The following is a 25,299-nucleotide window of genomic DNA, read 5'->3' on the forward strand; positions in this document are numbered from 1 at the left end:
TATAGGTTCATTTTGGATTACCCACTTCCATTGTATCTGATCGAGACACCCGATTTGTGGGGAAGTTTTGGTCAAGTCTATGGGAACTAATGGACACCAAACTGAAGAAAAGCACAGCTTTTCATCCACAAACTGATGGCCAGGCAGAAGTAGTTAATAGCAAAGTGATCCAGTTACTCAGGGGATATTGCAGCAAGCATCCTAAGCTTTGGGATGAACATTTGTGTTATGTGTAGCATGCTTACAACAGAGCAAAACATTATTCTACACAGAGATCTCCTTTTGAGACCTATTTTGGTTTCACACCAAGGTCTCCTTTGGATTTTGTCTTTGGTAAAGACACCATAGTTGAGGGACGCAGTGATGTTGACAACGCAACTAGGTTCATTGAACAAATCCAAGAGATCCACCAGGCAGTACAGGAACAGCTGGAAAAGAGCCAAGACAAATACAAGGCAAGGCATGACAAGCATCGGATGGAGCATAGTTTCCAAGTTGGTGACCAAGTCTGGTTGTATATCAGCAAGGACAGGATGCAAGGTTAAGGTAAAAAGCTAAAGCCTATCAGGCATGGATCCTTCAAGATACTTGAGAAGATTGGTGAGAATGTTTTTCACCTTGATCTACTGGCTTACATGCACATCTACTTAGTCGTAAATGCAGATTGCTTGAGATTGTTTGAACCTTCACTAATTGAAGATCTCGAAGAGCAGAGTCAATTTCCTTCTATTGATGACCTGCTACCTGAATATCTTAATGAATTGCAGGAAGACACAGTTCTGGACAGGAAGGTGAGGATGACGCGTAAAGGAGATGTTGAGTACCTCAGAATTGGGCTCAAGGGTTCAAAGTCGAGTAGTGCAAAGTGGATATAGATTGGTCAAGTGAGGCAATTATACCCTCACTTAGTCGATGCTTGAAAACCAACTTTTGGTGGTCCAAAAGCTTTTTAAGTGGGAAGGCCGTGATCCGAATTGGATCCATGAAAATTATTAACGTGCCATGACTATATCAAATCATGACAGACTTCAAATTTATGAACAAAGAGCTATCAGGGAGACCTCTGGACAATGGAAGTTTGCAGCCAGCAAGGAACAATGAGGACCTCGGTCAAACGCTGACCGAGGCCCATGGAGACTACGGAAGAGGCAAAACTGGTAGTTGGGAAGCCTGGATCGAGAAATGGAGGCCATTTCTGATGCGCGATTCGCGCTAAGCTGGGAAAAACCCCTCGAGAAGGAAAAGCCCCTAGCACTCAGTCAAATGGGAAGCCGGGGAAACAGTAGGGGAAAACGCTAAGGCGAAAGGCAGGTCCCGCACTCCAAAACTGGCGGTAAGCGGATTTGGGCTGAGAACGAGCGATTCCATTCATCACATGACACGTGTCTGGTGGATGAGAGAGAAAACCACCTCTCATCATGGGCTAACGGTCGAGCAAGTCAACCACGTGAAAAGAGCGAACACCGTAGGATCTAGGGGCTACAGATCTAACGACGGAGATTGCACCTGTTGGGAAACTGGATTTGATGGGGGAGTTAAGCCGTGGCATATAAAAGTCTGAAGTCCGATTTGACCGCTGAGTTGGTGGATGAATCATTTCACAACGTAACTGAAATACCGAACCGTTAAGGAAGAGCTGACACAGTTCGTGAGAGGACAAGTGGCCACTTCCCTGTGGGACGTTGGTGATGACGCAGAGGCAGGGAACTCCAAGCGAACAACAGTAGGTGATCCGAAGGGGCTGAAGCAGAAGCGAACCGTCAAGGACAGATTGGATTTAAGCCATGAACAAACAAAGAATAAGACAGAGAAGAAAAGAGAGGAAGAGCTAGAAAATAAAAATAGTGAACGAAAAGGCGAAAGAGATAGTGAAGCAAGAAGTAGAAAACAGAGAGCCGAGCTTACCTAATGCAGCATCGAGCAGACAGAAGTCTTGAGAGGTTCAAGCAATCCCTATGAGGATCTGTCAGGAATTAAGTACCACACTGGGCTCCTCCCATTGAAGACCAGAGAGGTCAAGACTTGGTAAGGAAAGAGTTTGTGCACTCTAGTGGCTTGGGGAATCCAAGAACCACCCTACTAAGCATTATCTATTTTAGGAGACTCAATCTGAGCTCTTCACTATAAAAAATCTGCTTTAAAGACACAATAAAAGAAGGCCACCACTGAAAGCTGGACCGGAGACATAGCCCTGGAGGATAGGGTGAACTCTTTATTAATTTGTTATGTTCTTTTATTTACTTACTGTGTTTCTCTTACTGTCTTCCATTTTCCAGTGTTTGTGTATTTTGCAATCTGATCAATCCGTTGCCTAAGATAACATAGACACACACCAGCACATGAGTCTGTAATACCTTCATTCATTAATTATTTAACTGAGATCACTCATGAGTGATTTTCATATCAACAATCAATGATATTCATGAACAGTTGAAATTAAAATTACAAGATAACACTCAAAGATACAAGAAAAAGGCATATTTGAAAACACGGGAGTTACAATTCAACGTAGGAGACCTGGTATTAGCACACCTACGCAAGGAAAGGTTTCCTAAAGGTGAATACAACAAGTTGAAATGGAAAGAAATCGGGCCTTACAAGATTCTTCGTAATTTTTCTACGCATGCTTACGAATTACAGTTACCCCCAAGTATTGGAATTTCACCCATTTTGAATGTGGCAGATCTATACCCCTACACTACGGCAGATGAAGAATACAGTTCAGAAAGACAAACACAGGTCACCTAGAACGAGAATGATTTGTGGATTCAGAAAATGCCCCCAGCAAAGCCTCTAGAGATCAAACAGATCCTAGATACTCAGGTGGCTAGAAGGACTCGAAGGAAGGAATATTTGCAGTACCTAGTCAAGTGGAAGGGTCATCCTATTGAAGATAGTTCTTGGTTAGATGTTGGCCAAATTCAAAGCATCGGGTACTCTATTGAAGAGCTCATGGACAGGAGCCATGAGTTTAATTTACCCCGGGAACCTGATGCAGGAGCATCCGAGTGAGGAGGTGACAGTTGGGAGATGTTTTTTTAATTTTTTTTCATTTTATCATGACAGATAGGGATGAAAACACTTCAAGTTTCTTTTTCATTTAGTTTCATTTTGTGCCATTTTTAATTAAGGCTGAATCAGCCATTGTTAGTTTTTTTAAATTAGACCAAATAGGATTAGTTAGGAACTTGTTTGAAGAAACTTTTTAGTAACTGAAAAATAACTAAGGAACAGTTCCTCAAATTGTAAAGGAACTGTTGACAATGTATTGAAAAGGAAAAATTTGAAATGATGGAGGGGTTGCCATCCAGAGAGGAGAGAAAGCCCAAAAGCTGTAACCCAGAATTATTTGAACTACTATGATAACTAACAATTCAAAATCTGTCATTTAATACAGTAGATTAAATTTCATCACGTTCTCTGTGCATAGATGTCTCAGGCATCAAAATGAAAGAAAGATAGTGAAACCTTTTTTCTTTTCAAAGATTTGAAAAAAGATCGACAAGCATTCAATGACAAGAAGCATTTTCAAGACTGAGAACTGAACAAAGGTGCACCAACACATAGATTTCATTTCTCAATAAAACAAATCCCAGGGTTCCAAAACCATGAAACCAAAACACATTACAGTCCACAGGTTATGCCTAAAACTTCTAGCGAGGGAATGAACACCTCGAAGATCACATACAAATACGAAGGACCCAAAACATCAAGGGTATAACCGAGGCACAAAAAAAAGAAAGTGACAAAACAATTGCTGCAAAACTATACACACAGCAAAACAAGCAAGGAAACCACTATAGCTACGGAAAGACCCGACCTGGGTTTCCCTAAGCCCGTGAAACAGTCACTAGGACGAAGATGCAGAGCAGTGCTTCTCTGGAGAGACCTGCACACCACCACAGAGAGGGCAGCAGTTAATATTGAGCCACGAACATCAAAAAGATATAAGAGAAAAGCTAACAAGAAAGAGAACGAGGATCTTACCCAGAGAAGAACTGCTTTCGAAACAAAGGACGAGAGCCGAGACCCACAACAAAGGGTTTCCACCAGTGAATGAGCCATGAACACGCTCTGCCTACTCACCAAGGAGCCAGAGCGTTAGGACCTTTAAAAACTGGGAGTGAAATTGAAACTGGAAGGAGGAGCTTACCTGAAATTAAGGGCGCCGAGTCATCCTATGTAGCAGCCAAGCAATGACCTGAGATTTGCAGAGCTGAAGCATAACCAGACCCCGCATCAACAAATAAATCACCAAATGGACAGAAACGAATTTGAAGCAAATAATGTAGACAAATAGACTTGCGAGAGGGAGAGGACCTGAAACCCTCCAAACACCAAAGGAATGAGTCACCACAAGGAACGAGCAAAGGCATAGAAACGACAGACCACGAAGAACGAACAGAGACATAACACCAATATAACATAGAGAACCAACAAGACATATTAAACTGCCATACGAAGAGAACAAGGCACAATACTTACTAGCCATCACGGAAACCAGGGGAGAACACAGAGAGACCACAGAGCAAAACCATCACACGGGAGAAATGACCCTGAAAACCGCTCAGCATAAGTGATAACCCCTAGTCGCAAGCCCAAGGTCAGTACAGAGGGGGGAAGTAAAACATTAAACCGCAATTAAGGCACACCAAAAACCCTTCCACCAAACCCAACTTGGAAACGGAGAATTAAACGGTCAATAGCCACGCATCCCTCCTTGGGATCGCCACCATTTTTCCTTTTTCAATATATATATGACACCTCTCAATGGTAAAAAACTCTATATATACACCCTTTTATTATATTTTACCTTCTTTTTGTTGCATGGGTGTTAACTTAAAATAATATATATTTCTACCTGAGAACATATTTATATTTCTAATGGTTTACAACCTAGTTTCTGTCGATTCTACTCTTTCAAACTGAGTACAAGCAATGCTTGAATCTAAGTCACGAAAAAATTCTTGCAATGTCGTGTAAGTGTACCCTCAAGAAATTTTGTTAACAAAGAACCCAATGATGCTACATCTTGTTCTCAACTAAACTATCACTCAATTCGCAATAAGATTTCAATAAAAATAAAATTTGTTGAAGTGCCTAATTATTGCACATTATCAAAAATTTGACCGTTGTAACCCTTTTCATCCTCGCATCTCTACACTATTTAATTGTTCGTTTAGGTGAGTCTCTCCATCTTAGTCCTAATGATTAACCACATTATGTGGTTCGAAACATGTTGATCTGGGAAAACTATCCATGTGATTGATCCATAATGGCTCTTTCTAAACATTATGAATCAGATAATTTTACACTCAGAGAAATAATCCCATTCTTTGCCCATGGGAAAACACAAGAAGAACAAAATTTATGTAGTTTTTTCCAATAAATCCAACAAGTAACATATTCATTTGCATCAATTAAAACATGCAATACAAACACAAGGACCCTTGCTATACCAAGAACAAAAAGAGCACATACACTTAATTAAAGCAATTAAGACATATTTTCAATTGATCCAAGACACACATACATATGCATGATGCATTTGTGACAAAATTGCATTTTGGAAAAGACATGCGGCTCATGAAAATCTCACAATGTCAACTTTTAATAACCCCATTCCTACAATATAAGTCAAACCCATCAAAATCAATGAACAAATTTGTAGATCTTGTAATATTGCAATACTCAGCCTACAATTTCATCACCTCTACATATTCATCGAAACCAGAAATTGCTTTCTATTACAAATTCAACACCTTTAGAGGAGATATTAGTGGCACCAAGAATGACCTTTGCACAAATAAAGAAACTTGGCTACAAAAGATTGTCGATTGGATTGGCATGCACAATTATAAATGTTCCTGCCAATTTGAACAATGTTTAAACAACCCTGCCTAGAAATATTGATGAATGCATGACAATTGCAATTATGCTAATGAGAAAAATGGAGTACATGAATGCTTATTTCTCTGGAAACATTTGTCCAAAAAAGTGATGACTTCTTTAAATGACTAGTGTAAAACCACTCTCTACAAAAATGAATGAATTGTAATAAAAAATGAATGGGAGAAACATTTCGACCAAAGTAAGCAAAGCCATGGTAGTAATGTTCCAAAAATAGATCCACTAGATTCACCAAACATTGACAATGATCTAGGGCCAGAATCAGAAACACTTGCCATGGCTACTTAGAGGCCCATCTAATCCATGATCTTGATACAAGAATAATACGAATTGTGTCTCTAAAGGATTTCAACAATTGGGAATTTTCCAGGACAAGTTCTCTAAAGAACTTAACTTTCCTACATTGTTTTATGGCTCTAATCAATATGTTGATGTCATCAACCACTTCTCCTATTAACAAATTGAATAATGGGAGATATTGTATATGTTTGGAGACTTCTCAACACATATTACGGGTATATTTTTAAAGAAATTTGTATATTGATACACCATGTTTCTAACTCGGTCTGGATTTCTATTCACAAGGGAGAGCCAAAAGGGTGAAAACTACTTGCTAAAGATATCAAAAATAAAAACAATCTTAAAAAAAACTGCAATCACCAATTCAATATTAATCTTTGAAATACATTCGCACATCTCTTGACTACTTTGAAAGCATATGAAAATACATCTTTGTAATGATACGACGACTTATTCCACCAACATTTTTTGTCACATTCACTAGCGCTAAGTATCTCTAGGATCCATTGACAGATGCATTGAAAAACAAACATCTAGCTCTACAACAACTCACAATAACGTCCCTTTTGATGAATGCATTAACACATTGATAAAACATCATCAATCATCTCTAGTCGATATTACATGCATTGGAGGGTTACTGCCATTATCTTATATGGATGTGAAGTTTTGGGATTCAATGTTTCTAAAGAATCTTAGAGAAAGATAGATATCCAAAAGAATCTTGTAACTGATAATATCAATATTAGAGGAAATACAATCTATTTTATCATCATCAAAGAAGAAAGCATTTCTCCCATTGATGGCATGGCTATGATTAGGTATTTAATGTAAAAGAGCAAGACAAAAAACATGAACGAAATGAGGTTCCCAAAAATTACTTGAATCTCTAGCCAAAACCAAATATGGATGAGGGTGATATAAACATGTCACTTTTTGGCTAAATCATTGCAAAATAAAGAAAGAAGTTATTTTTGGATAACACTGATAATACGAAAAGTATTATTACATCTAAATTTGAGGACAATCCTAAATGAAAAAAAAAAATAAGGGATAAATTTAAGGACAACCCTAAATGCAAAAAAAGGAAAACTTATAAACAAAATTAAAATATTAGGAGCATGTGGTCAAACCTAACTTAAAAGATCAAAATATTTCATGGTTTTTTTATAAAGAAGAAAATCAACATTGCTAATAAGAAGAATGTCTCGCAAGAAGCATAATGAAACACACCATTGGATAATTCCTAAAATATTTGGGGTAAAAAACTCTATTCTCTCTATGAATATAAAAATGTGAAATGAAAAACACTTCCTAAGTGTCATATCTATACCCAAACTAAATTACAAATAGTGATATTTTCTTAATATAAAAACAAACATTTTAAAAAATTCAAATAATTCTCTTTTCCTTTTTAAAATTAGAGAAATAAATTATAATTTCATTATCATTACTTTAAAATACCACTAAATAAAAAATATATTTGAACAATTTAAATATCATAAAGTATTTATTAAATATTTTTTAATTTTAAATATAATGAATTAAAAAATCAAAATAAAATTTTAAGATAATGGCATGACATAACTGTTTTAATTTATGAATTTTAAATATATTTTAATCAGCACAAAAAATTAGGGTAATTATAGTAAGGATAAAAAGCCATAGAACTCCACAATATATATTTATTGAGCCGACAAGCTTATTGTACAACCAGTGTGATGTGTAAAGATGTCCTTTCGTGATGAAAGTTGAAATTTGGTTATATTTACCAAAATAAAAAAAATCTAAAAATAAAAAATAACTTTACAAAATATTTAAATAATTTTGGCTCACTAGAAGAAATTAGATTTCATATTAAATCCGTGTTTACAATAACTCTATAAATAAATCTATATTAATAATTATAAATTAATTAAATATATTTATAATAATCGTATAATGATCTACCCCAAATAAATACAAGTTTGAAGTACATGAAGAAAAGAGCCTCCCTGTAATGTGAAGGATTGATCCATATTCTGGAAGAAAGATGAGATTCAATGTGCTCAGTAATTCTCATGTTGCTCCACATTCCACTGCAACAGATCCTGAAGCTTTGGCCGGAACTCCTCAATTGTCTCCAACTTTTGCTTCCAGTGTTTGCTTGAGTTCAATATTAGCTGCTCAAGGGCCACTAATACCTCTGGATCGTCTTCCAAATCCATCTCCGGCACCAGAATTGGGCATGGCTTCTCCCAACACTCTTTGGTTTGGCTAGGATCATTTTTGTGTTAGTACTGGCCTTATTTTCTAGACAATACTGTCAATACAACAAAGCTAAAGTTAAATATTTGGGATGAAGCAATAAGTCTCCCTCAATGCTGAACATGTTTCACCAATTAGGTTTCAGAGAATATGGAATTATGGATTGCATAGACGAGAAAAATGTGATTGGAAGTGGTGGATCAGAAAAGTGTACAAGGCCACACTCAAGAATGGAGAAAATGTGGCCATTAAGAGGCTATGGAATAGTGGAAATGTTGAAGGCTACACCTCTTGCAATGATAATGGATTCAAGGTAGAAATTGAAACTTTCATTAAAATATTAGGCATAAAAACATAGTGAAATTATGGTGTTATTGTGTCGATGATTATAATATTTTGGTATACGAGTAGATTCCTAATGGAAGTTTGGGGGATATCCTTCATGGCCCCAAATATGATGACCTTAATTTCCCTACACGTTACAAATTTAGAAATAGCTCTTTTAATGAGAAACTGTTTTGACACTTCTTGGGTGTCGAAAAAATAGTCGTCATTTCCCAATTAGGAGAAGACTGAAAAATTTCTAGATGAACTATTTAAGGCTTAAGCAATTTATTTCATGGTCTATAACAAGGTACTAGACAAGTTGCAATCCAATGTTAAAGGCTATTGAATTTTCAGTCAAATTTAATAAGTTGCAATTCAATGTTAAAGGCTATTGAATTTTCAGTCAAATTTAATAAGTTGCAATCCAATGTTAAAGGCTATTGAATTTTCTGTCAAATGTAATATTTCTTATAGCTTTGAAAAATTGAAAGCATCACAGGGATTACAATTTTTTAGGGTTGAATTATGCAGCATACATTTCATGTCCTAGGCTCATTTTGTGAAGTTTGAAGTGCAAAGTTTGTACTAAAATCTTCATTTCTCTGATGTCTGATTTTCTCTACCCCTGAATTGTGGCAGAAAACATTTGAAAGGTCTCCAGTGCTCTTCCATCATTATTCCACTTATTCTAGTGTCGCTCGCCCAAGTGCTCCATCTGGTGAATGCGTTGAGAGAGTTTCCACGACAACCATGGCTTTGGTGGCTTGGAGTCGAGTTGACATTGATGATAGGAAGAAATTCCAAGGATGTGAAAGATAGATTTTATACTCTAGATCTATTACATTGCGGATCAACTTTCTCATATTACAGGGTTTGTTGGGTAAATACCCTCCATATGGGTATTGTCCAAAATTCAAAGCAACATGCTACTCTCATGCCACCCAGATTGTTGTAGTTAATATCCCTGCTAGATATTACTTTGTCTCCAACTTTGGCCTCTAGGATGCATTTCTTTTATCATAATACACTTTTTTATCGTTTCATTGGGAGAATATTTTCTTTAAGGGAATTTGTATCATATTTATCACTTCCTTTGCCCTCAAGAATTATGATATGTCAAGGAAAATATTTTTCTATTTTCTGCAATTTAGGCCTATTGTACAAGGGATTTAAAATGGATGATATACAAATGCTAGAGTTAAAAATTGTTAATTTTCATTTAAAAAACTAAAATTATTGTTAAATGAAGCCCTGTTTGTGAGGGATCCAAAAAGACATTACAATGTGCTCTTCAATAGAAGAAATGTCCATTTTTTTTAAACCAAAGTAGCATCTCATATTGAAGGATTTGAATGTGTCTTATATAAATATTAGATCCCATCGGATTCATCAGGTATTCATGGAGAATGGAATATGAAAGTAAATTCATGTTTTTACTGTCTCAAAATAAACCGCGTACCTTACAATCCAATGTTAAAGGATATTGATTTTTCTGTCAAATTTAATAAGTTTCAATCCAATGGTAAAGGCTATAGAATTTTCTGTCATAGGTAATGTTTCTTGCTTTGAAAAACTGAAAGCATCAGAGGGATTACAATTTTTTAGGGTTGAATTATGTAGCATACATTTCATGTCTCAGCCTCAATTTCACCGAATAGGTTTAAAAGAATATGGAATTATGGATTGCATAGACGAGGAAAATGTGATTGGATGTGGTGGATGAGGAAAAGTGTACAAGGCCACACTCGGGAATGGAGAAAATATGGCCATCAAGAGGTTGTGGAATAATGGAAACGCTAAAGGCTCCACCTCCTGCAATGATAATGGATTGAAGGAAAAAGTTGAAACTTTGGGAAAGACTAGGCATAAAGGCACTTTGGTGGATCTCCTTCATGGCCCCAAATTTGGTGACCTTAATTGGCCTATACGTTACAAAATTGTAGTTGGAGAAGATTATGGTTTGGCTTATTTGCATCATGACTATGTACGTCCTATCATCCATCGTGATGTTAAGTCTCGCAATATTCTACTAGATGCTGATTTTGGTGTTCATGTGGTTGATTTTGGACTTACCAAGGTCCCTCAGAGTTGTGAGAAGGGAATCAATTGCATGTCTGTAATTTCTATATCCTATGGCTATATAACTCCAGGTACATAGACAAATACATACACATAACTTTCATTCCAATATAGACACAGTTTTAATTGAATATAAAATTTTCTCACCTTGTCTCATCCCTGACTAAGAATTATAAATCGGTTTTAATAACTCCATATTAACATTGTGAAGGATAAAACATCAGGTGAAATCTTTGGCAGCATACAAAATTTAGGATCTAGATATATCTTTGTTTATTTATTTTTTATTTATTTACTTAGTTCATTACCTTGGTCCTGTAGGCCAAATAAAATTTGCATCCCACACTCGAACTTGAATGGCATGAGTTTCAAAAAATTTAAGTAGAAGTCCCAGGTCCTATTATGTTTCTAAAAGCACTTTAAATAATCAAAAAAGAATACTAAGAAGTTCCAAGATATAAAATTCTCTTATGATTTATAGTGGTAATTTCATTTGGAATGTGTGGTTTCCATTGAGTATTAAATTTAAATGGCTCGTTATACTCTTAGAAGTATATTTTCATGATCATTTAGTTATTTGATTTGTTTCCATATTATTTTAAGCTGGCCAAGTTCAGGGTTGAAAGGTAATTATGTGCTTATAAAGCACACACATTCTCACCATGACATGAGAATCCTTACACAGGGTTTTTTGAGTTCATGAAAAGTTAATATCCACAACTTCTAATGTTACCCTTTGAAAGACATTGATGTATGGGCCTGAAACTTGGTAGCTTAGTATTTCAGATTGCATATTACATATTTCAAATTAAGTATATTTTGAGAACCATGAATTTGTTTTGTTATAAGTTCTAATCATGATGTAATAGAATTCTTTTTAGAACTGAGATGGAGGCTAAAACGTCATAAATGAATTCACCTAGGCATATATCTTCAGTAAGTAGGTCTGCATTATGAATTTTCATTTGTTCCCTTAATATGCATAGGAGCTAGATACGGTTTCCCTCCTCAACTCAGAAATTGAAGCTTAATAGGTTAAATATTTTAGATAATCAGCTAACTGGCATTATTCCCTCTGCTTTCAGTCTATTTTTTTACAAGTCAAGTTTAATGGGAAATCCTGGGATTTGTAGAAACGATGGTATTAAAGATTTGTGTTTTAACATATTGTTTTCGTTTTTGATACTAGGTAGTAAAGTGTACAAAGAAAAATAATGTAACAATTGATCATTGCATAATGCCTTGATGCCCATTTGTGTTATTGGCCAAAGCATAGGAGATGACATTCTACCTTTCAGTCAGAGAGAAAGGGTGTTTCAACTTTCAATTAACATAACTTAAGATCAACTTGAGATAGTGAAATGAGATTTAAACACTCGATTTGAGTGAAAACTTCAAGTGTTGGAGGCAACCTTATTGCATGTTTTCAGTTTGATGCTTTGATTAGATTTTAGGAGGTTGATGGACAGATTGAGCATGGGCCTTTTTTGTTCCATGAGGACTGAGTTTGATTGTCTGAAAGGATTAGATGAAGTAGAGTATTAATCAAGGGTCGTTGATGATTCCAGTATGATTTATTCCATGTGGGTATCTTGTCATGTTTCCTTGAGTGTTAACCCTTTCAGTTCGATGGTTAAGTAACTCAAGTAGACATTCCACTACAGGAGCATAGACAAACAATATTCAAGTTCTCATTGATTTATAATTTCAATAATGAGGATAAAAGGATGCATACTTTTGTAAGACCATATGTAAAGCAAGAACATTATACCTTTTCTATGATAAGAATGGGATCAATAGAACCATATGCTAAATATGACTTCCTTTTCATGGGTGAAGTAAGATACAAATAAGTTAGTGCATTTGGAAGAGCAGGTCTGGGGGAGGCAGAAGGGTTGCTTTATATTTTGTATCTTGATCTGCATTGTTTTTCCATTGCATAAAATAAAATAATTATTTTTCACCAGTTGCATACACGTGGTATGACAACATCTATGCATCCTTCTAACTCACATCTCTCAAACTAACCCAAGGAAATGTTGAGACTGTTGTGGCAGTTGAAGCTTAAATCCTGACTTGGCTAGTACTTTTTACCAACCGTTTTGAACAGTACAATATTTATTTCATTAAATAAATACACTATCTAAAAAATAAATTATTATAAAGATTAATATTATTATACATATGCTTGATGATCCATAGCCAGCCCGTGGCCAATATGATTCACAAATATGGAGTTTGTGATAAACAAAAATTGTCCTTTACTGTCTGTATTTTTTGTTTCTACTGTGTAATTAGCTATGACTACGCTTTAATATCTCAATGCTACTGCGTGTCAAACCAAAAATACAGTACAAGAAAGACAACAATAACACACGGCACAAAAAAGAAAAATTTACCCTTCAAACTAAATGCTGGAAAACCAACAACAATAGAAGGGTTGCTCAGCTCTTCGTGAATTCATAAAATGTAGACTACATGATTTGTTTATAGCTACTCCTGAATGGGAACTTCAACAACTACCTGGTGATGATCTCTTTCATTCTACTGGTGCAATTGTTGTCCTTTTGGATCAATCGATCTAAGTTAGGTTCATCATGTGCAAAACAATACACTGGGTAAATGAGCTAAAGATCTTGATGCCATTTCCCAAGTAGCTACATAGATCTGTTTGTGCAAGGTATCAAATGAATTCCGTGTTAGACTTTGTGCCTAATCTCTCAGATGAAAATTCCAGTTCATTTTTTAAGACACACTCTAATAAAGCATTCGAGTTGTTGATGGTTAGTAGCTTGCAACTCTTCTCCATTCTGCAACTCCTGGAAAATCTGGAAGCATTCATTAGTCTTTCCTTGTCCTAAAAAATCCACTTGAATTCAAATCTTGGTCTGCTTTTTGAACTTAAAAATGTCCAAAATATGGAATCGCTCTGGTTCATCGCTCAACGTCGCTTGTTAGCTACAAAATTCTGATTTACAAATAGACAAATTTGAAGGGAGTTCAGATCAATTCACTTGTGCTAAACTGATTTCTTTCTTCAATAAGACGAATCCCCATTCAAGTGAGTTGTTTTCTCCTCTGTCCAGGATAATTTTCTTCAACCATTTACTTCTCCTCTGCTCATGTCGATTCCATTGCAGTGGAATTTTATTTTTAGAACAAGTCGATTCATTCAAGTGAATCATTTCCTTTCTTCACTGGACAAGTTGATCTAGCAATTTACGACAATTTATTTTGTTGGTTGATGGTTAGGAAATATTATTCTTGAGTTAAAATTTTAGGAATGGTAATCGTTTGTTGCAGGGGATAGTGTTTCTTTTCTTGTTAAATCATGATATTAAGGAAGATCCCTGGTGATAGTTCGAATAAGTGAACAAACTGGCATCCATTCGACTCATGAAGAATGTAAGCCTTATATTTACGAAAATTCTTCTCTGAGGGACAATAAACTGGCTGAGAAGTACTTGGATTAAACGAGAAACGAATCATGCACACAGGAATCAACTGAATTGACAAAGTCTAATGGCAATGGCGGTCAGTGAGGGAACTCTAATGCAAGCCCAAGGATTCCCTCAAGGTCTTCATGAGAATGCAGGCTTCGGGGTGTTTGCCCAATTCGTATAGCTACTATGTTCTCATTCAGGGGCTCTGCCAGGGTGGAATGCTTCAGGAGGCAGGAAAATATACGCTTGAGATGTTGGGCTATGGGTAGAAGCCCAATGCTGCCACTTATGTCGCTTTGGTTGATTCCTACTTGAAGGCACAGAAGGCTGATGAGATGCGGCAGCTCCTGGTAAAGCTGAAGGAGAAGGGGTTCGTCGCCGACGACAAAGCAGCTCGGCAGCACATGAAGAGCATGGGTCGGTTCAACAGGGGAGTCATGGATACGCTATTTGGGCAGTATAAGTAGGTGACATTGAAAGCTTAGGCCTGTAGTTGTACATCTCTCCATTGCATTCTGGTATTCTTTCTCTTCTGGTAATAAACTCAGAAGGATTGATGCTCTTTGTTTGTTAGGGTTCTCACTGATTATGAGTCTTTTGTCATCTGTTTTGATAAAATGATACGAGTTCTCATTTAGTGTAGGATGAGCAGTGTCTGTGGTTTCATAATGTCCAAACAGAACATTCAAGTTTGATTTGTAATGACATTATGGACTTTTATCTCGTGTCTTGCTTCATCTGTGAAAAATATATTTGATTTCAAGTTAGGCCTAGCATTTCAAGTTTCTGCTAGGATAGGGAATTTTCAGGAAAGATATAACTCATTTGAATTGGAAAAACCTTTCTCTGCTCATGTAAGAAGGGGTAGCCTGAGCCTTGAATTCTAGACTTTGGTTCGCTAAGTTGGATGGTACGATGCAACTCTTTTGATTTATTTTTTTTTGTTGGTTGGTGATTCTCATCGATATTTGCTGGGTCATTAGTCTGGGTAAAGTTGAAATGAGTTCCTTTTGGTGTAGGATGGCCAATTTTTGTGGTTTCATAATGGAAAAACCCAACAGCTTATAATTGCATTAAGGCTCTGGATGAATTATTGCCTTGTTTATTCCACGAGAAACAGCCATGCCTTGTTGATTTGGAGCTATCTTGGGTAGCTCGGCCAATGGTGCCCATTAAACCTGTAAATATTGTGGTGCCTTTTTGCGAATCATGTCGCCTTTCTAAACAACCATTTAGAATGTGTTTTTATGCCTCATTAACCATAATCGTAATTATTCTCAATCACAGCGATTCGACCTTTCATTTGAAGTCCCTATCCCTGTACTTACGAGCCAAACCTCAGGTATATGGAATGACTTGCACATACAAGGTAAGTCACTTTGTTCATGGAGTTGACAATGTATGCATTGTCAATGTTTTGAATCTTGGTCACCTGTGCAAGGTACATGCTGTTTATTGATGGCCTGTACCTTTTCACAAGATCCGGATATTTTACTGGTGACTTCTTGGTGTATGCTTAGTTTGACACATGCTCACAATGTTTGCACAATAAGTTCATTATAGTGGATATCAAATACAGAACCTAAAATAAAGAAAAATGGTACATGCTCACAATGTTTTCACAGTAAGTTCATTATAGTGGATATCAACTACAGAACCTAAAATAGAGAAAAATGGTACATTATACAAAAGTAAGGATGCACAATAATTTCACCAACAGTAATTTGTTTAATAAGAAACACATGTTGACAACAAAAATTTGAATGCTTAACATCCCCCCAATCATATGGCATAAATACTGAGAAAAATAAATCAACTATTTTTAACTTTAGGTTGAAGTTTTTTCTAGTCAATGGATCTTTCCTATCGACATGGAAGACTTACACTCACATCACAGTTCCCATATTTTCAAATTAGTGTAGCAAGTTTACATCTGTATATAATTTATGATTTGATAAATATCTGCTGAAGCACAAACTATACATCAATTTAAATTGATATTTACAGACGGATACTATCAAATTTTGTTTATGAGAACATTGAAGATAACGTGTCACTTTGAACCGATTGTAATTGTGCCAAATGCACATGGGTCTAAAGATTTTAGCATACTTTTTATAAATAAATTTCCATGGCTATTACGGTTCAATTAAGAGCCAATCTCTTGCAGAGTTCAGAGTTGAATTCATCTGTAACTGCCTTTGATTTAGGGAGTGATCTAGAAAAAACTTCAATGCCTAACAAGACTGTGATAATCACAACCATAAACGTAACTTGGGCAGAAGAAAACAGTGTACTATATTTGTACATGCAGAGCCTTCAAATAGTTATTGAATCATGTTCTCCTCGTTGCAGTGGACCAGGGGTCATTTAGTCGTTGCCAACATATTCATCACACTGCTATATTTTGCTGAAAGAAATATCTGATTTCAATGAATCTGCCTCTGCATACCAAGACTGGCGTGAATGGTAAAAGTCAATGAATCTGCCTCTGCGTGCCACTAGAATTTGTTGGATGAAAATATCTGTTTTAAAGGCAAGAAATGGAATGGTTTTTTTTGTTATTTTGATTACCAAAAGAAATGGATTAGTTAAGATAGCTTATAAATGGAGGCACAAGTTATGAGCCTCTCATGGTGTTATTTCAATATATTGGCCCTGTTCAAGTATTGAATGATTTAGAAATTAGCAGATCTGTTAGATAGTGGATGCAGGAAATTTGCACTTCTTTTCTGTCAAACCTGGTAGCTGATAAAAGATGAGAAACAACTTAATCACACACCTGTTGGTAAAGGCCTAATACTAAGAAGGTGAAGTGGATGATTAAGATTGTTTATAGGTTTAGCCAACAGTTTTATTGGTAACATGCTTAGCTTGAACTTTTGGTGATATTGTTTCATCACATAGGCTGACTACGGTTTGGTGAATTGTTACTGGAAATATACTTAAATCAGGATAAAATATAGGTGGTAATACCTAGTTGAATGGAGAGTCCCAGTATATTGGCCCTTTTGAGGATTATTACTTGACCATTTTGTTGCCTTAGTCTGCTGAGTACATTTTTTTTTTTGTTGCTTTGTTGTTATTGTAATTGGTAAATTGTATAGGTGATTTTCATTCACATGCTTATTGGAATAGCTGGCTCTTGAATAGGGCAGTCATGCAGTTGAGTATGTGAGAGGGGTTTGTAGAACGCATTATCTAATGAACTCTTATGTAGAGGCAAAAAGTCTCACTCATAGCTTACTCAGGGCTTCAGATGGGAATTTCTTTTATAGACTGATCAACTTACTAGAACTACTGCTGCACTTTCTTCATCAACAGAAGCCACTTGAAAATGCTTGAAAATAAACACTCTGTGAGGGCCATTGTCAATAAAAATATTTGCAGTGGAGGGGGTTTCTACATGTTGACCAACCATGTAAATTGGATCTTATAAATTATATTTCTTGTTTTCTAGCCTTCTATTTATGTAGATATCAATTGTGTAGTTGTTGACATACTTTTTATAAATAAATTTCCATGGATATTACGGTTCAATTAAGAGCTAATCTCTTGCAGAGTTCAAAGTTGAATTCATCTGTAACTACCTTTGATTTAGGGAGTGATCTAGAAAAAACTTCAATGCCTAACAAGACTGTGATAATCACAACCATAAATGCAGCTTGGGCAGAAGAAAATAGTGTACGACATTTGTACATGCAGAGCCTTCGAATAGTTATTGAATCATGTTCTCCTCGTTGCAGTGGACCAGGGGTCATTTAATCGTTGCCAACATATTCATCACACTACTATATTTTGCTGAAAGAAATATCTGATTTCAATGATTCTGCCTCTGCATACCAAGACTGGCGTGAATGTTTTAAAGGCAAGAAATGGAATGGTTTTTTTGTTATTTGGATTACCAAAAGAAATGGCTTAGTTAAGATAGCTTATAAATGGAGGCACAAGTTCTGAGGCTCTCATGGTGTTATTTCAATATATTGGCCATGTTCAAGTTTTGAATGATTCAGAAATTAGCAGATCTGTTAGATAGTGGAAATTGGAAATTTGCACTTTTTCTATCAAACTTGGTAGCTGGTAAAAGATGAGAAACAACTTAATCACACACCTGTTGGTAAAAGCCCAATACTAAGAAGGCAGGTAGAAGTGGATGATTAAGATTGTTTATAGGTTTAGCCAACAGTTTTATTGGTAACATGCTTAGTTTGAACTTTTGGTGATATTGTTTCATCACATAGGCTGACTACGGTTTGGTGAATTGTTACTGGAAATATACTTAAATCAGGATAAAATATAGGTGGTAATACCTAGTTGAATGGAGAGTCCCAGTATATTGGCCCTTTTGAGGATTAGTACTTGACCAATTTGTTGCCTTAGTCTGCTGAGTACATTTTTTTTTTTTGGTTGGTTGGTTGTTGTTGTAATTGGTAAATTGTATAGGTGATTTTCATTCACATGCTTATTGGAATAGTTGGCTTCTTGAATAGGGCAGTCATGCAGTTGAGTATGTGAAAGGGGTTTGTAGAACACATTATCTAATGAACTCTTATGTAGAGGCAAAAAGTCTCACTCATAGCCTACTCAGGGCTTCAGATGGGAATTTCTTTTATAGACCGATCAACTTACTAGAACTACTGCTGCACTTTCTTCATCCACAAAAGCCACTTGAAAATGCTTGAAAATTTAATTCCCTGCATACAAAAACATGTATTAGGTGTTGATAATGGCTAGAAATATGAACTGAAGATGTATATACCTCCTTCTGTACAAAAATGAACAGAAGAGGCAGAGGTATAAGGTTCACCTCAAATTTTCTTGCAAGTTCAATCCACTGTAGGATGTGAAAGGAAGTGTCATAATGCTAAGAGCGAAAAAGAGGGGAAGGAAGAAACTAATAATTTCATAAATTTTAGCTTTCTATTTGTACCTTGATTTGTTCTAATAAAATAAATATTAATTGTTTGACAGCATCCAAGGAGCTATCTGGTAATAACAGTAATAACAATGGAAAGGTGGGGAAGGAAGAAACTAATAATTTCATAAATTTGGACCTTTTATCCTAGCTTTATTTGTTCTTCAGATCCAACTAATATTTTGTAGATCCAACTTATGGTGAACCAGCAGCTTGAAAGCCAATTGCAAGTCATTCAGCCAACAACGATCTATAAGCATGCCATAGTATTATGTCTCTGCATATTCACAATAGTGATTCCACTGTCATATTACTATTCCCCACTTGCAAAATTAAGGCACTCAAAATTCTAAAACGTGACAACTATAATCCACATTTTTAAAAAATTTAGCTAAATTTTTTCAAAATCATGCTGGAATTTTTATTATTATCATCACGGCTCCAACAATTTTTCATGCATTTTCAAATATGGAACGACGACCATGATGTTGTTCACAATGTTGTATCATTTCTTTCACCTCTTCCATTACAATATAATATTATTTTCTAATAACACCATAAATAGGTAGCATAATGTACAAAAACATGTTCACATAAACAAAAACAACAACATGGATAATGGATAACCTCTACAAGACATTACTATTATTTACCAAATAGCCATATTCGAATACACATAACTTCAAGTATAACTCATTATCATCCACCCTAGCTTTCAACAATGTCCATTCACATGTTGCTATTTTTCCACACACTATTATTATTTACAAAATATCCATATTCAAAATACACATAACAAATACTTTCAACTCTAACTCATTATCATCCACCCTTTCTTTCAACAATGTCCGTTCACATGTCACTATTCTTCGACAAACTGTTATTATTTACAAAATATCCATTTTCAAAATACACATAACTAACTATTGCAATTGTAACTCATTATCATCCACCCTTGCTTTCAACAATGTCCATTCACATGTCCCTATTCTTCCCCACTCTATGCTATTCTTCCCCACTCTATACATGTCCCTATTCTTCCCTACTCTATGCTATTCTTCCCCAGTCTATGCCTTACTGCGTTTCCTTTGCAACATAAAGTGCAAATGCTAGTTATAAATTAATTAAATATATTTATAATAATCGTATAATGATCTACCCCAAATAAATACAAATTTGAAGTACATGAAGAAAAGAGCCTCCCTGTAATGTGAAGGATTGATCCATATTCCGGAAGAAAGATGAGATTCAATGTGCTCAGTAATTCTCATGTTGCTCCACATTCCACTGCAACAGATCCTGAAGCTTTGGCCGGAACTCCTCAATTGTCTCCAACTTTGGCTTCCAGTGTTTGCTTGAGTTCAATCTTAGCTGCTCAAGGGCCGCTAATACCTCTGGATCGTCTTCCAAATCCATCTCCGGCACCGGAAGCTGCTCCTCCTCCTGCGCTCCGCTAATTTGTTTCCCCTCCTCCAATAACAATGCATCAGTCTTCATTTCTGTTTCTGACTCTGGACGCATGAGATCACCAGAGAAAGGGAGTATTCTGGCTCTGGAGCTTCTTCTGTTTTTAGCTTTAGCTTTAGCTTTCATGGCGGAATTGGCCTTCAATCCCAGGGCGGCGATGTCTGTCTCAGAGAGTAGGGAATGCAGCTTGGGCATGGGCAGAAGAAAATAGAGATGCCCCAATTCCAGTTCTTCATCTGCCGTGAGAGGATTAATCCTCCGCCCGATCTGCAAGCCATTGGCGTGGCATACAAAGTGCTGAGGATTGTCCAGCATTAGCTTTGCCGCTTTTATCCCACGGCGGCCGCCTTTAGAAAGGTCCTGAACGCTGCCATTCCAGTGGATGACTTTCACAGTGCTTGAAGGGCAAGAAATGTAACTGCCCATCCCGAATTGTGCTGTGCTGCTCTGTAGGGATTGGAAGGAAAAGTAAGTGTATGGACTTCTCTGTTTGCGTAGGTATGAACAATCAGCTGCGTTACAATGAACAAAAACCGTCCTCCACTCCATGTGATTATAATGAGAACGGGAGAGACCGAGTACATGAATGGCTGGACTCACTCCAATGGTACACCGCGTTGTCCACTGGAGGACGAATTCCACAGTACATGAATGGAAGACGAATTCCACTGAGGCAGGTTGGAAGTTGAGAAAGTCACCCGACTGAATTTCATGGTTTCTTTGTCCTTATTTCTTTTTTGGCGTATTTTTGGATAATGTCGTACGACATGACGGCAGTATTTCCAAAACACTACAACGTATATTAAACGTTCTGGATTTTTCCTTTATATTTTTTTCTCTATATTTATATTTTAGGATGAATTTTAGTGATAATTTAAATAAAAGTCATTGGAATGATAATTCTAAATTTCTTTATATATTTAAAAAGCAATGAATGATAATTTTAATTTCTTTATATATTTAAAAATACTTTTTTCTAATAATTAATTATCTATCGATCAAAGTAAGATAAATCTTTTTTGTTTTTTCCTTCTAGATTCACGTGGAGTCATTATGTATGTGTAAATTTATTGTTATTATTAAAAATTCATAATTTAAAAATATATTTAATGCATCTTGTTGATAGTTTGTAATGAGAAAATTTTAGCTTTTAATGTATTTGTTATTGTTTATAACCAGCAAACTTTCACTTTTGACTTCGAGATAATATATATATATATATATATATATATATATATATATATATATTATCTCGAAGTTTTATATATATTATGTTTAAAGAATGTGATTCTTTTAGCAATTAAAATTTAATTTTAAATATTTTTCCAAAACCAAAAACTTTTTATTAATTTAAATAATATTAATCAAGTCAATAAAGTCATATTTTTTTTATCATATTTTAATATTAATTTTATATCTAAAATTAAAAATAAGTTTTGTTTTAACAACAAATTCTATCATCTTAACTATATATTAAATAAAAATAAAAATTTGTTTTATTAGAAATAAAAAATACATCACAGTTACCAAATTTGTTTACATTCTTTGGATAACTATGATAAGATAGTTTACATTTATGGATAACAACCAATACCAAGTATCTCTATTATTGATGGAGCTTTGAATAATAAGTATTCCTGCTATTTTTAAAAATATACTATTGCAACTTTGGAAAAGCTTATAAAAAAACTATATAAAATTACATGTTGAAAATGAATTTGACAACTAATTTTTTGAAGATTCTAGAAAGACACCACCAATAAACTATCTATTTTTTATTTTTTTTTTCCCTTAAGGAAAAATCGTAATTTCATTAAAAAGAGGAAATTACATTCTGTAGATGTTGGTGCATATGCAGTGCATGATCATAAACCATGTATAAACAATATTGTTGCCTTTGATCCAAGCAGGGGGCAACAATAATAATCAATTTTTTATTTGTTAAGATAATAATTAATAATTATTATCCTTAATACTAATAAATAACTAATTTATGATAAGTACTCTCACTATTTAATAAATAAATAAATAACTACTCTTAAAACTCTAGATAAACTTATAAAATATTATATCAAATTAAGTATTGAGAATGAATGATGAATTTAGATAAAATTGTGGAGAGTAGAAATTATTGCACAAACCAACTATTCTACATTTATTATTATCATCACACTATTACATATTTATATGTGTTGGAAAAATCTCTTAAATCAAACTAACTAACAATCTCCTACATAAAACAAATAAACAACTTACGTAGAGATTACAATAACCAATACATATGATGTCCCATATCAAATATTAAGCACAAGGCACGTAGGAGTTAATATCTCCAACACCCTCCCTCAATGATGAGTACTTGTCTTGATCGTTGTCTCGTAAAGTATTCATGAACATATTCAATCATATGAAATATTGTAGAATAAACTCCATCATTTATCAACATATTCAATCATTTTGAAATCTTGTAGAATGAACTCCATCGAGTTTTCTCATAGCCCTCATAAAGGTGTATCTCCCAAGGTGTAGCTCCCAAGTTAAACTCACGATGTGTGTGTTTGTGTGGGGGAGAGAGAGAGAGAGAGAGACGTATGTGTGCATGATAGAGAGTGATATCTATTACATATATATTTATAACTCTATAACTTAGATATAAGTAATTCTGAACTAGAACTTTAATGTAAGAAGATATTGTTGGGTTGTGTTATATTCTTTCCACGACTAACCCACGTAGTGAATCGGGGGGTTAGAGGGGGGCGGGTAGCCCCCCTCTACGAGGTCCGGGGCAGCGCCCCGGGAAAAAAAAATTTGGACCCTATCTTAGGTTGGGCGAACCTACCTATGGTTTTCAGTCCATGGTTTTGGACGCGATAGTTTTCGGTCCATGGTTTTGGATGCGATAGTTTTCGGTCCATGGTATTGGATGCTTCGGCATGTATAAATATGTATTGTAACATTGAAATGAAAATAATGAAAAATTAAGCTAGTAGTCCCGGTTTTGGGATCCAGGGGAAAATCTCTGTGTATATGTGTTTTATGTGTTATGCTCTCGCATTGTTTATTTTTCTGTGATTTGGAATTCGTATGCAGGTAATTTCTGTACAGGGTTAAAACCTACATTTGGTATCAGAGTTGTTTTGGATTCAAGGGGACGCCTTTGTTGCTGAGGGGTTTCGCTCGGGCCTGTGGTAGACCCTGTTCAGTGGGAGATCTGCGAGATCGATTCTGGTGGTGAAAGAAGATGGCGAGCAGCAGAAAGATAGAGATCGAGAAGTTCAATGGTCAGAGTTTTGAGTTGTGGAAACTCAAGATGGAGGATCTGTTGGTGGATAAAGATCAGTGGATCACAGTAGATCCAGGTACTAAACCAACAAGATTGACCGAAGAAGAATGGAAGAAGTTGTATCGGAAGGCAAAGAGCACAATACGATTGTGTGTCTCAGATTCAGTATTGCTGAATGTATCAGGGAAAGCTACGGCGAAGGCTTTGTGGGACAAGTTAGGGACTTTGTACCAATCTAAGTCTCTTGTGAATAAACAGTTCTTGTGGAAAAAGTTGTATAACCTGAGGATGAAAGATGGAGACTCGGTGACAGAGCATCTGAACGCATTTAATATTGTGGTAAGTCAATTAGCGTCTGTTGATATTAAAATTTCAGATTAAAATAAGTGCATCAGTTTGTTGTGTTCTCTACCAGATTCGTGGGATAGTCTGGTTATTGCAATAGGTAGCAATGCAACTACTTTGCAGTTTGATGAAATAGACGAGCAGCCTTGCTGACGGAAGAGATGAGACGGAAAAATATGGAGAACCAGAATGGTGATGCCTTCTCTGTACGAGGACGGTCCCAGAATAGAAACAAAAATAAGTCATCGAGTGGGAGATCTAAATCTAGAGGGAGATCTAAATCTCCAGGAAAACCTGTAAAGGTGGTGTGCTGGAAATGCGAAAAGGAAGGGCACTTCAAAAGGGACTGTAAATATAAAACTCCTGATAAAGGAAAGGGATCTGATGATGCTCCTTCTACAGAGGCGAAAACCACCTCAGATGAAGGTGGGGATGTGTACTTGCCTTCTTCAAGTACACATATAGATCATGAGGCATGGTTGATTGACTCAGGTGCATCCTTTCACTTCACTCCCCATAGAGAGTGGTTCTGCGAGTATGAGAAATACGATGGTGGTGATGTCTTCTTAGGAGATGATAGGAAGGCTAGAATCATTGGTCGCGGAAAAGTAAAGTTGAAGTTGCAAGGTGGAAGGGTTAGAACACTTCCAGGTGTTCTGCATATTCCTGCATTGGCCAGAAATCTGATTTCTGTAAGCAAGTTGGATGATGCAGGTGTAAAAACAGTGTTCGAGAAGGAAACCTGCAAGATGGTTCGGGGAGCACTGGTTTTGATGCGGGGAGTTCGGACTAGAACTCTGTACAAGCTGCAAGGTAGCACTGTTGTTGATGGGTGCAACAGTTCTGTGGACCTTGAAAGTGGAGCTGAAAATATAGTGGTCTCTGGAGAGAAGACCATGCTGTGGCATCAAAGGCTTGGACATATTAGAGAGAAGGGCCTTCGAATACTTCATGGTAAAGGTATGAGTAATAGCTCTCTGGAT

The 25,299-nt window shown here is 35.9% G+C and overlaps 1 protein-coding gene across 1 annotated transcript; it reads right to left on the minus strand.

The window, feature by feature from the left end:
* Positions 1–20,478: 20,478 nt before the first annotated feature.
* Positions 20,479–21,114, minus strand: LOC149198219 (uncharacterized). Its single transcript, XM_089408957.1, has one exon. It carries the CDS (start codon positions 21,112–21,114, stop codon positions 20,479–20,481), a length of 636 nt encoding a protein of 211 aa, XP_089265083.1.
* Between the last annotated feature and the right edge of the window lie 4,185 nt (positions 21,115–25,299).

The sequence above is a fragment of the Pinus tabuliformis genome, chromosome 2_2 (assembly GCF_031772625.1).
Source record: "Pinus tabuliformis cultivar Carrire ecotype Pingquan chromosome 2_2, CPIR1, whole genome shotgun sequence".
NCBI classification, from domain to species: Eukaryota; Viridiplantae; Streptophyta; class Pinopsida; order Pinales; family Pinaceae; genus Pinus; species Pinus tabuliformis.